This window comes from Oncorhynchus nerka, linkage group LG28 (genome assembly GCF_034236695.1).
Source record: "Oncorhynchus nerka isolate Pitt River linkage group LG28, Oner_Uvic_2.0, whole genome shotgun sequence".
NCBI lineage: Eukaryota > Metazoa > Chordata > Actinopteri > Salmoniformes > Salmonidae > Oncorhynchus > Oncorhynchus nerka.
The window spans coordinates 20,394,958-20,408,855 of record NC_088423.1 but is presented as its reverse complement, the minus strand read 5'-3'; the positions used below and the strand labels follow the sequence as shown (position 1 = coordinate 20,408,855).

Below are 13,898 nucleotides of genomic sequence, written 5' to 3'. Positions count from 1 at the left end.
GCTAGAGAACATCTGGTGTCACTCACTTGTCGGCGCCTCCTGTCAGCTTACGGATGTAGGCGTGGAATGACATGTGCTTGACAGGCGGATCTAGATGGCTCAAGTATTCTTCATCAAAAGGCTGACAGAGATGACAATTAAATGTATAGTAAGGAAGTACACCTGACATGTAAACCACAATTTTAAAGTAAACAGTAATAGTTGGACAAATGAAGGTGGAAAGAACACACACTTACCTCTAGTGGTACGCAGTGTACACACTTTCCCATCGATCCATGCCGACACCTGAAACAAGAACTGAATCAATACACTGACACAATTGAATGCCTTAATACAATAACAAAACTAGCTACAGTCTACAAAGCAGTGTCTCTTACACTGTGGATATCTGTTCCTGTAGATATTTGTTTCAATAGAACATACAGGAAGACTATGAAATATCTTACAGCTTTGGATTTCTGTTCCCGTAGACCACAGGAAGTTAGTGGCACCTTAATTGTGGAGGATGGGCTCGTGGTAATGGCTGGAGCAGAATTAGTGGAATAGTATCAAATACATGGTTTCCATGTGGTTCATGCCATTTCATTCCCTCCATTCCAGCCATTATTATGAGCCATTCTCCCCTCAGCAGTCTAAACGGCTGTAGACCTTTAAGTCGGCAGAGTTGTGGATCTCGGTTTCAGCAGATCACGTGTCAAACTCATTCCAAGGAGGGTCGAGTGTCTGCGGGTTTTCGCTCCACCCTTAAACTTGATTGATGAATTAAGATCACTACTTAGTAAGGAACTCCCCTCACCTGGATGTCTAGGTCTTAATTGAAAGGAAAAATAAAAACCCATAGACATTAACCTCCGTGGAATGAGTTTGACACCCCTGCCTTAAATCTTTAAGTCTATAAATCAATTGCAGCTGTGGATATTTGTTTCTGTAGATATTTGCTTCAATACAACATTTTCCCTACTGTATTTATTTATTTTGCTCCTTTGCACCCCATTTTTTCTCTCTACTTTGCACATTCTTCCACTGCAAATCAACCATTCCAGTGTTTTACTTTATATTGTATTTACTTCGCCACCATGGCCTTCTTTTGCCTTTACCTCCCTTATCTCACCTCATTTCCTATACATTGTATATAGACTTATTTTTCTACTGTATTATTGACTATGTTTGTTTTACTCCATGTGTAACTCTGTGTTGTTGTATGTGTCGAACTGCTTTGCTTTATCTTGGCCAGGTCGCAGTTGTAAATGAGAACTTGTTCTCAACTTGCCTACCTGGTTAAATAAAAGGTTAAATAAATAAAAAAGTCTATAATATCTTACAGCTGTAGATCTCTGTTGCTGTGTAGTTTTGATTCTATACAACATACAGAAATTAAATCAATCTCTCACAGGTGTAGATTTCTTCAAATTAAATCCCTATTTCAAGAACATTGGGAAACGATGGCACTCCAAAAGGACGTCACCTCATTTCACCTTTTTATTTTTGGCCAGGCAGGCTAATGCGTTTTGTCCTTTTCTAAAAGTTTTTGGGAGTGCCACAGTTTCCCAGGAGTTATATAAAATCTCTTACAGCTGTGGATCTTTGTTCCTGTATATCTTGCCCTCCTGCTTGGCCAGGTACTGGTCAATCTCATCCTCGGGGATGTGGGGTGCCGAGTGGGAGCGTGACATCATGGACGATGAAGATGAGGGTAGTGATGAAGAGTGAGTGGTGGCCACGTCCATGGTCTCTCCGGAGGGTCCTGGGGAGCCCGACGGGTACAGGAAGAGCATGTCTCCATGTCTAGAGAAACACACACAATGAGCATAATGATAATCCAAGATAATAAGTAGTGAACAAAATTAAGTGACGCTATACACCGAGTGTACAAAATATTAAGAACACCTGCTCTTGACAAACTGACCAGGTGAATGCTATGATCCCTTCTTGCGGTAACTTGATAAATAAACTTGACAACTGTGGGAAGCATTGGAGTCAACATGTGCCAGTATCCCTGTGGAACACTTGACGAATTGAGGACATTGTTCAGTATACGCAGTGTAAATAATAACTACATGTTTATCTAGCTAAAAGGAGTAGCCTAACAAGTAGTGACAGGGTTCTCCCCAAAGAATGTAAGAGGGGCGCAGCGCCACCTTGTGGACTGACTGCACCACAGTAAAAAAATAAATATATATATATATATTTTGTTATCTCTAACCACGTTTCTATATACAGTTTATGTGATTAAAGGCATACCATATATAACAAAACTGACAGCTGTGATGAAACAGGAAGTTGCGGTACAGTTTTTTAAATGCACACAGAAAATGTATGTTCATTATGGTGGGAACATTGTGTTGGTAAAATTAATTATGCAAGAAATGGTGGTGGAAATATTGATATGACAACCATCGAATCATAGTGAACTTGGAGTCAAGCGATGATATGGGCTGTAGTCCTCCCACTACGACATGCAGTTTATTAGGCTACAGAGGAAATCAATTGTGATGAACTTCACAGGGTGGTGAAAGTGCACGGTGATCTTGATGCTCCTTTTCAATAAATATTGAGGGTCGTATTCTGGTGACATGATCGATGCTCGACTGCAATTTGACAAATATTCTCGCTTTTATCCATAATGTCATCTACCCGCACTGTATCTGCAACCTATCGGCTGGAGCTCACCTGCCAAGACCAGAGTAGGCACATTTGCGATTTAAGGCAACAGTTTGTTTGACAAAACTAAATCATTAGGGTTGAAAATGTGATGGTAACAACTGGAACTTTAGATATTTATTCAGTACATGATGAAGTACATTGTGTGCACTGTGTCATCACGCACTGATTTTTATCCACAACAAGACCAATTAGTGGAAACACCTCTGCATGTGCATATTTTCTTCATGCGGATTATAGAATATTTGCATTAAAATAGGTCGCCAAGTGGATGGAAACAGCTATTTAAGGCCATTTTTTGCTCTAGATTGCAAAAAATGGCAGTTAAGGTGCTAAAAAAAATATATAAAAAAAAAAAAACCTATACTCAGTGGTACCACCAGATTGTTTAAACAATAACTTAATGTTTCTCCAAACTCACTTGATCTTGAGCAGGCTGAGGGTCTTATTCTGGGACTGGATCTCATCAGTCTTGTTGCGGTTCAGGAAGATAGAGAAGCCATTGGAGGTGAAGCCAAACTCTTTGCCCACCTGACAGTAGAAAAAGGGTAATAATGATTAGTCTCACCTGCCATACCCAAGGCACAGCTGTGGAAAGAGACTCGGTAAAGAGTTTAGGTAATGATGAGCTTTACTTTAGAGCAGCGGTTCCTAAACTTTTTATAGTCCCATACCCCTTCAAAACATTCAACCTCCAGCTGCGTACCCCCTCTAGCACCAGGGTCAGCGCACTCTTTGACATCATTGTAAGCCTGCCACACACACACACTGTACGATAAAATGTTGAAACATAAGAAGGAGTGTGAGTTTGTCACTTCCCACAAGCCGGGTTGTGACAAAGAGCTCTTATAGGACCAGGGCGCAAATAATAAATAATTTTGCTCTTTATTTAACCATCTTACATATAAAACCTTATTTATTCATCGGAAATTGTGAATAACGCACCACAGATTAATATGAAGGGTGTGCTTGAAATGATGCACATAACACTGCAGTGTGGGTTGGAGAATGTCCGTCTTAAATAATTTTCCACAAACAGTCCGTGCCTGTATTTAGATGTATTCATGTTAGTGAAGGCTGATAATCCACTCTCACATAGGTAGGTGGTTGCAAAGGGCATCAGTGCAATTTACAAAGGCAGGATACTTTGAGCGCAGCCGTATCCAGAAATCTGGCAGTGGCTTCTGATTAAATTACATTTGCACAGAACCGCTTGTTGCAATTTCGATGAGGCTCTCTTGCTCAGATATCAGTAAGTGGACTGGAGGCAGGGCATGAAAGGGATAACGAATCCAGTTGTGTCATCCAGTTAGGTTAAGTACCTGCGTAAACGCTCACCCAGCTCATTCGGGTGCGGCAGGGTAGCCTAGTGGTTAGAGTGTTGGATTAGTAACCGAAAGGATGCAAGTTCAAATCCCGAGCTGACAAGGTACAAATCTGTCGTTCTGCCCCTGAACAGGTAGTTAACCCACTGTTCCTAGGCCGTAATTGAAAATAAGAATTTGTTCTTAACTGACTTGCCTAGTTATAAAAGGTTAAAAAAAGAAACCTAAAAAAACTAAAACGGTGCTTTGCTCTATCACATTTGACATTGTCCGTAAGCTTGAGTTCATTTGCACACAAAAAATATCATACAATGATGGAAAGACCTATGTTGTCCTTAATGCAGACAGAGAAGAACTCCAACTTCTTAATCATAGCCTCAATTTTGTCCCGCTCATTGAATATAGTTGCGGAGAGTCCCTGTAATCCTAGATTCAGACCATTCAGGCGAGAAAAAAAACAGAGAAGCCAGTAGTGTGAGAAACTCATCATGCAAGCGGTCAGACAAGTAAAAATGATGGTCAGTAAAGAATACGTTAACCTTTCTGCGCACGGAACCCGCTAGCGGGCTGAAATTCCACAACATATGGTGATCGCTACATAAATAGTCATATTAAACATTCATGAAAATACAAGTGTCTCACATGTATCGAAAGCCTAGAATCTTGCTAATCCAACTGCGTTGTCAGATTTAAAAAAGGATTTACTGCGAAAGAATACAATGCGATTATCTGAGCATAGAGCCCCATAAAAAACAACAATTTTAACCAGCACAGGTGTAACAATCACAAACTGCATTATAATAAATCGTTTACCTTTGACGATCTTCGTCTGTTTGCAATTCCAATGCTCATTGTTACACAATGAATGATCTTTTGTTTGATAAAATAAAAACACGAAACATTTTGTGAACCGCTTGTGTCGTGAATTCCGTCTCATTCCAGGTAAATAACCCACACAGAACGTGACTTTTCCAGTCATGTTTGGTTTCACTGCAATCAACTGGTTTGTTTGTAACACAATCAAACGTGATGGGCCATTTCGCGGGACGTATTGACTGAAAGAAACCGATTTGAAGACAACAAGTCATGACATCATTGTGCACCAATGATTTGCCCGCTGTTTCTTTGATTGACTGTCTTTTAACCCAATGACCACTGATTGTCTTGAAATCTAGCTGGGTAAACAGCCAATGAGCTGAGGTAAACGGCAATAGGTCATATTTATGTGTTGCAAGACCAACCCATGTAGTAAGCTCCAGCGTAAGAGTCATTCGAGAGTCATACCGGAGGGAGAAACACATATTACGCACTGCATTGTTTGGTAAAAGCGCATATTCAGCTGTTTATATATCAATCAGTTTGGTGACTAAGTCAGGGAAAGCTAAATCTAAGTCTAGATATACAGATGTACACACAATTTTTGAATAAATTGATGGGAAAGTAAGACAGAGATTGTTGTAGCACGATTCATTTAGCAATTGTGGAGGAATATTTTTTTAACGGGAGAGGACATCGTTTTGGACTGGTAAGTTCTTATCATGCTAATGCCCTTGTTTGAAATTAATAATATTAAATATTTATTTTAAACATTTTAATTTTAGAAGCAATATATAAACATGTAATGTCATGAAATGTGAGATGCGTGTGTCTGCCGCCCCACCCCAACCCACATGAAATAGCCTATTGAGGGGAGGGCAGGCCCACAACAATGGCCAAAGTGAAATGGAGACAGTAGATACAGCTGGTCTGTCATAATATAATAGAGACAGTAGATTAGCTGAAATGTCATAATATAAAAGAGACAGTAGATCTAGCAGGTCATAATATATTCAACCTTATTTTCCCTGTACTATATATGTTTATTATACCTGTTGATACAGGGCTCATATGTGAAACTATTCTAACTGAACATTTTCTTTCACAGTGACACTGACTCCGAATGGGAGTCTTATCCGGTGTCCTGTGTGAATTTAAGTATGCTCGCTCTAATTCTCTCTCGGAGGAGGACCTGAGCCCTAGGACCAAGCGTCAGGACTACCTGGCATGATGACTCCTTGCTGTCCCCAGTCCACCTGGCCTTGCTGCTGTTCCAGTTTCAACTGTTCTGCCAGAGGCTATGGAACCCTAAACTGTTCATTTTTACTCTTGAGGTGCTGTCCTATTGCACCCTCTACAACCACTGTGATCTCCACCCGGCACAGCCAGAAGAGGACTGGCCACCCCTCATAGCCTGGTTCCTCTAAGTTTCTTCCTAGGTTTTTGCCTTTCTAGGGAGTGTTTCCTAGCCACTGTGCTGCTACACCTGCATTGCTTGCTGTTTGGGGTTTTAGGCTGGGGCTATATAAATAGATTTTATAGAGGACTGAGGGTCTTCCAAATATTGAAAGTGTGTAAATAGTTACCCATGTTATTTTGTAAATATATTTTTTTCATGTATTTTTTAAATCAATGATGATTTCCCCCCCCCCATTTTTTTTTTTTTAGAATATCATTTTGGTATTTTGTATATAGTTAATTGTTTCAAAATGTATACCTTCACCAATTTGGCCACTTGGGTACATTTGGGCTACTTGTGCGGGACACCTGGGTGACTTCATGATAACTGTCATGTAGCACACTCATTTTGGAAGTTATCATTCTGAGACTTTGCACAGGTACTGTTGCCCTCTTATATTTTTCACTGAAATTGTCCCCATCATCCTATCTGAATGTTTGTTTTAGCTTGTTCATATTAAAGATACAAAAATAAAAATAAACATGTTTTTTTCCATTGTTTTATCTAAACCAGATCTATTGTGTTATATTCTCCCACATTCAATTCACATTTACACAAACTTCAGAGTGTTTTCTTTCAAATGGTACCAATAATATGCATATCCTTGGTTCTGTGCCTGAGCTACAGACTGTTAGATTTGGGTATGTCTTCAGGCGGAAATTGCACAATGTAGGGGGGTAGTTGTAAGAGGTTTAAGCTCTTCTCAAAAAAAAAAAAAAAAAAACATGCCCCTTGATAACCAGCACGTTGGAAAAGCGTTACATGGTCACTGCCCATATCATTGCATAGCGCAGAAAATACACTAGAGTTTAGGGGCCTTGCTTTAACAAAGTTAACCATTTTCACTGTAGTGTCCAACACGTCTTATAGGGGTCAGGCATTCCCTTGGCAGCAAGAGCCTCTTGGTGGATGCTGCAGTGTACCCAAGTGGCGTCGGGAGTAACTGCTTGCACGTGCAGTACCACTCCACCATGTCTCCCGGTCATGGCTTTTGCGCCATCAGTACAGATACGAACATGAGCAGGAGCTACGTTTGGCAACATACGGACTGTTAGTGGAATTCCCGCGAGAGAGTGGGCTCCCTGATCACACCACTCACCAGACGTGTTTCATTCAGTGCCCATGCTGGGGAGCCCACAGAGTGGTGTGCGCTTATGGTCTTGGTACCCAAGAAGAGCAAAGACCAGCTGAGGGTATGTGCTGACCTGAGCCCCTTTACTTGCTCTGACTGTCTCACAAGCTCTACCACTTTGTTGAGTGTCAAGTTGGTGTTAGATAAGGAGTTGTCAGAGAAGCTTCAACTAATATCCCTACGACCAACCGGTCACAGATATATTCTTGATGCTTGGCATTGTCGAAAGCACGACTAGGTCGTGTCCATAGATACAGAACAAAAAGACCCAACTACTGGGTCGCTTCTCTGGCAAACAAACCAATAGAACGAACAACCATGCCGTCTTGGGTATCAACCCTAAATTTGGGTCAGGACTGTATCTTGTGGAAGGCTGAAATTAATAAATTCGTCAGAATAAAATGTTTAATGAAAATATGTAAATCATTATTTGAATATGTTGATAACCAATTGTATAAAAGTGATAAGGCCCTCGAAGCCGGTGTTTGGAGGATATATTGGCGCGGTCAATATATCCGCCAAACACCGGCTTCTAGGGCATTATCACTTAGACATAAGACAGGATACTGTCTTCACTGGACTTGTTACTATGGATGCAAGCAGACTGACTTGTCCAATCACCTTTTGACATCATGTTGAAAAATTGAAGAGCAAATAAATAAGTCTCGGAGCAATGAAAAATATTCAAGGTATGAATGATAAGAATCGCCAGCAATGACCAAATATAAAAAATGCATAGGGACACGGGTGCGCCCAAATTAAAATTCCAGGTAACACAGTAAAATATTTAGGGAGCTTATGCGGCCAAAGTGGTAGCACTGTAAATCCCTGTGAGTGTATTTTTGCAAAAAGTCTCGTAAGTAGACTGCTCATGGTAAAAATCCTGTGTCAGCCATACACAGGTCACAAAAATGCAGTTTATTCAAAGCTGAGAAGACAGTGCAGTGCCTTTGTTCTTATGGGCAAGACAACAGTAGTGGTCTAGCCTATATCAGCATAAATATAACAATGACATGCAAAGGGATATAATGTATGAACGCGTCTGGGAAAACCCCTCCCTCCCCGTCTGATCAGACACAGTGCCTCTTTGGGCTCTTCATGCAACTCTCCCTATTACTGACTGATTGGCAGCACATCAGAGGCAGGGAATACAAATTAGACTACTCTCTCCATTGTTCTGCAACACATTTCTGTTTTAACTAAAAAGACATACATTTTTAATAGGGTTCTGCCGCAGGCAAGGTAACCCTTCTCCACTGTGACCAAACATCCAGTGACTTTTCATTTTCAGCCACTGATATTGCAATTGAGTTTAATGGGCAATCTGAAATTGGTACATCAATTTGTTGACTTAAATGATATGTACCCATTGATTCTTGAAGAAAATAACATATACCGTAATTGCTGGACTATTAAGCGCTCACGAATATAAACCACACCCACTGAATTATTAAAAAATATGTATTTTGTACATAAATAATAAAATATGTCTATAAGCCGCAGGTGCCTACCGGTACATTGAAACAAATTAACTTTACACAGCCTTTAAACGAAACACGGCTTGTAACAAAAATTAAACAGTAGCCGACCAGTAAAGTCATTGGTCACTATCTTCCTCCTCCTGTGCACTGAAACCACTGAAGTCATCTCCTTCGGTGTCGGAGTTGAATAGCCTCAGAATTGCTTCATCCGATGTTGGATCGTTTTCATTGTCGCTCTCGTCACTTTCATCCGGAGGCAAATACCCCGCTGAGCTCATGCTGCCCCTTCAACACACAGCAGTCCAGCCTTTCGAAACCCGTTGATGATAGTGGATTTTTTGACAATGCTCCACGCTGTCAGGACCCACTGGCAGACTTGACCATAAGTTGCTCTTCGCATGCGGCCCGTTTTAGTGAAGGATTTCTCCCCACTTGTCATCCAAGCCTCCCACTGAACAAGGAGCGCCACCTTAAATGCACGATTTACACTGATGTCGAGTGGCTGCAAATACTTTGGGCCATCTGCTTTTCTTCCCTCTGAAAGGTTTGTTGTCTTTTTGCACTGAGTCAGTTCCTCACGCTGCTGTTTACAAAGTCTTATAATCGACTCATTAAGGCCAAGATCCCATGCAGCAGCTCTATTTCCTTTTCCAACAGTCAGATCGATCGCCTTCAACTTGAAAGCTGCATCATATGCATTTCTCCGTGTCTTTGCCATGATGAGGGTGACAAAATTATTACCGTAATCAGAATGATGGGAAGTTTGAGCGCGCTCGATTTACATCACATTATGTGACGGTGCTCAGTTTTTTGGCGGCATGAATCTTGTGAAAGCGGGAAAAATCCATAAATTAGCCGCGTCATTGTATAAACCGCGAGGTTCAAAGTGTGGGAATAAAGTAGCGGCTTATAGTCCGGAAATTACAGTAAATGCTCAATGAGCTTAGTTCAACTATCTTACTCCATCAAAACACAAAATATAAGCTTATTTTACTCCCTTGTTTGTAAACTATGTAATTGTAAACAAACACTGTGTAGCTTCAAAACATGGTTACCTATAATATTGATGTCATGGATGGATATTCTTTGTATCCAAAGCTCGGTCTCTGAGGATCTTGACTGTCATTGATGGCATTAGACACTGGAGCCAGATCAAGGACAGAGCCCCGTATTTATTCAAAAGAATTCCCACTCCAAACTCTACAGTTACCGTCGGGTCTCATGGAGCTAAGAACTTCCTCATGAGAGAAGGGAGAGAGGTGGTGCAGTGTGTCTTTTATGAAAGCTTGGTTTATGAATTTGAAAGTGGTTCCATTCTCAAGCCCCATCACTCAGTTCTTTACCAAAACAGTGGTGGGGTGCCCACTTGGTTGTTGTCTGAACTGCTGACTGCCTCTTAAGGTATTTCCTTGATTTCCTACCCAATATCGTCTCACAGTCTCTGGGTCCAGTTGTGGTCAAGACTGGCAGGCAAGCAAGCATGCGGATGTGATACAACTATTTATAAACCACTGTTCAAAGGAATTGCAATAATACACAGCTCTCCCACTCCCTCTAACACCCAGCTCCCTCTCCACATAGGTTCCACAGCTGCACCAGCACCATCGAGAGCATCCTGACCAGTTGCATCACCGCCTGGTATGGCAACTGCTAGGCATCTGAACGTAAGGCGCTAGAGGGTAGTGTGTACGGCCCAGTTTCCTGCCATCCAAGACCTATATAATAGGCAGTGTCAGAGGAAAGCCCATAAAATTGCCAGAGACTCCAGTCACCCAAGTTATAGACTTTTCTCTACTACCGCATGGCAAGTGGTACCGGAGTGCTAAGTCTAGGACCAAAAGGCTCCTCAGCAGCTTCTACCCCCAAGCCATAAGACTGCTGAACAATTCATAAAATCGCCACCGGACAATTTACGTTGACCCCCCCCCCCCTCCCTTTTGTACACTGCTGCTACTCGCTGTTTGTTACCTACGCATAGTCACTTCACCCCCACCTACATATACAGATTACCTCAACTAGCCTGTACACCCACACACTGACTCAGTACCAGTGCCCCCTGTATATAGCCTAGTTATTGTTATTGTGTTACTTTTTATTTTAGTCAACTTGGTAAATATCTTCTTCTTCTTGAACTGCAGTGTCGGTTAAGGGCTTGTAAATAAGTATTTCACAGTAAAGTACACACTTCTTGTATTCAGCGCATGTGACAAATAAAGTTTGATTTGATTTGACATAACACCCACAGGTCTCTGCTGAGCAATGCATTGAATCCTTCCACTGTGGATGGCTCCTCATTAGCTGCACAGTGCACAGATGAGGGTGAACACTGCAGAAATACTCTCCCTTTCCTGCAGAGCTGCCTACCTCATAAATGAACACTGAGCTTGAGCACAGGCTGGGCACAGGGAGAGAGAGTGAGAAAGACAGAGAAAGATGTCAATCTTCTGATACTACCTGGCCAAAAGCAGTTAGACAGAATGTGCTATTAATAAGACTACAGAATGACAGAAAGAACCACAAGTTTTCCATGTGTTTGTGGAGAGTAGTTTGTTTTTGTACACAGCCCAACCATATAGCCTACAATACCATTAAGAGCCCATGTTTGTCTTCATGTCATGTTTCCATACCTTATTGAGGAAAGTGGCTGCTGTCTCTTTCTTGGTGGCGGGGATCTTCTTCATCCCGTTCGGGGACTGAACCCGGATGATCTGTAAATTAGGAAAAATATTACATTTCTCCACATCATAATCTATCATTTCCATTATCTCCTATATTTAGGTTGCTTAACAAAACCAAATACATTGGAAAACCATATTGATCAATGACTCAACACCAATGAAAAGATTAGGCAAATTCTCAAAAAGTTCTACAGCTGCACCATTGAGAGCATCTTGACTGGCTGCATCCCCGCTTGGTACAGAAACTGCAAGGCACCCGACTGCAAGGCACTACAGAGGGTGGTGAGTACGGACCTCTATACCAGGCTGTCAGTGGAAGGGGCAAAGCAATTGTGTAAGACTCCAGCCACCCAAGCCATAAACTGTTCGTTCTTTCTGCTACCGCATTGCAAGCGGTACCAGCGCACCAATTCTGGAACCAACAGGACCCAAAACAGCTGCTACCCCCAAGCCATAAGACTGCTAAACAGCTCATCAAATGGCTACCCGGACTACCTGTATTGACCCTTTTTTGCACTAACTATGCACACACACACTGGACTCCATCCACACATACTTATTACACTGACACCCCAACACACACTACATATGCCACACACACACGCCACAAGCACACTTCCACATATGCTGCTGCTACTGTCTATCTATTCTGTCACCTAGTCACTTTACCCCTACGTTTATGTACACGTAGCTACATTACCATGTACCCCTGCACATCGACTCAGTACTGGTACTCCTTATATTCAGCCATGTTATTTTTAACTCATTATTGTTATTCACTTTGTATTTGTGTCACTATTTCTATGTTGTTGTTTTTACCTTTAACTCTATTGTTGGCAAACAACCTGTAAGTAAACATTTCACTGGCAGTCTACACTTGTTTTATAAAGCATGTGACAAATAAAATGTGATTTGACTCATCAGCTAATTTTATTAACACCCAAAACTGTCTCGCTGACATTTGTTGCAACCCACTGAAAACAGGACACTGCTGTAACTATTTAGCTAATTTTTTCTGCTAGAGCTGTCAGTGCCAGGGTCGTGACAGTGCAGAAATGTGGGTGGAGGGTCGTTGGCACCCGTCGTTCATTGATGTAGTGACACAGTGGTTATAATTAACAAGCAATAATTTGGTTGTGAAGGTGAATTACCTAGTTTAGTTAGCTAAGAATTGTAAAGTACATGATATGAGCAGCTTCTGTTATGGGCTGGCTGTTTTTTAAATAATTGCTGTAGGTACGTTAGTTAGCCGGTTTGTTTAATCTCGGATGAGCAGGGAAAACAACCCTAAACAGTATAATTTAGCTAGCTAACTAACGTTAATTATTTAGCTAGCAAGCCAGCCAACTCGTGACAAAGTAATTAGCCAGCTAGCTAAAACTATTTTTAGGCACAAGTTGAAGACAAGGTCGCTAAGAACACTGACTAGATCATTTTACTTTTAACAAAGTTAGCTAGCTACAGAAACTTCGTTCTTGCAAAAAAAATGGGGGCCAGGGAATGTTGATAAAAACTTGTTAGCTGCTTAGGTAGGTTGCTAATAACGTCAACAGCTATGTGCCTTTGTCAAAGTGAACGTCCACGCATTTTTCAAAACCAATAGTTTACAAAGATAGTTAGTTCCCTAGCAAACACACGATTTAACTACTTTCCTAATAAATAGCTATGATAGGTCAACGTAAACTGAGCCAACGTAACATGTTGGCAAATTTGAAATCAAAGATGTCTGACTAACTAGCTAGGTAAGCTATATAACAGAGGGAGTTAGCGGTTATCTAGGCCCTGTCAGTCTAGTGAGATGCTAACTATGTTAGCTAGCAAATGGCTAATTCTGCTGCCTCATCACTCCGCTTGTCAGACTTTGATAACGTTAGCTAGCTGGCTATCAATCCTAAATCTTTTAGCTTGAACTATAACGCGCTGTCATACTTACAATATTTTCTGCCATGATGTTCGGGTTTGTGGTCCCGGTTTATTTCACTGTGTAGCAAAAGAGAACGATACTAACGATAAAATATTTACTGACTGGACAGAATCAACGGAACTCCATTCCACGACTAAAACACCGGGTGTTACACGCTAACAAGTCCGTGCCATAGTGCCCCTCCGCAACTGCCCGAGTGAAAGAGGCATCGATATAAAATCCTTCCGAGACTTTTGTTCTGCAGCATTTCCACAGGTTATTGCTCCCTCACAAAGAATTCTCAACTCACGATACTCAAAGGAGTTGAGTTGCGAGGCGATTAATTTTGGAGTGTACCCTACCTGCGACTACAGCGAGTCGGTATCAGTCGATACTTGTAAAAATGTCCATTCTTTCATACATTGTAGGGTGAATTCATATCA

The 13,898-nt window shown here is 41.4% G+C and overlaps 1 protein-coding gene across 2 annotated transcripts in view; it reads right to left on the bottom strand.

Moving 5' to 3' along the window:
• The window catches only part of nploc4 (NPL4 homolog, ubiquitin recognition factor), a 38,982-nt gene extending 25,310 nt beyond the window's left edge, over window positions 1–13,672 (bottom strand). The window contains exons 1-6 of one of the 2 annotated variants that reach the window (XM_065012681.1): window positions 13,486–13,672; window positions 11,502–11,582; window positions 3,083–3,192; window positions 1,573–1,785; window positions 237–285; window positions 27–121 (exon numbers count right to left, since the gene is read on the bottom strand). In XM_065012681.1, the coding sequence (XP_064868753.1) occupies window positions 27–121; window positions 237–285; window positions 1,573–1,785; window positions 3,083–3,192; window positions 11,502–11,582; window positions 13,486–13,500 (563 nt within the window). In that variant the 5' untranslated portion in view covers window positions 13,501–13,672. The remainder of the gene's footprint in view (window positions 1–26; window positions 122–236; window positions 286–1,572; window positions 1,786–3,082; window positions 3,193–11,501; window positions 11,583–13,485) is intronic. The other variant, XM_029640107.2, reaches the window with a different exon arrangement.
• Window positions 13,673–13,898: the final 226 nt, after the last annotated feature.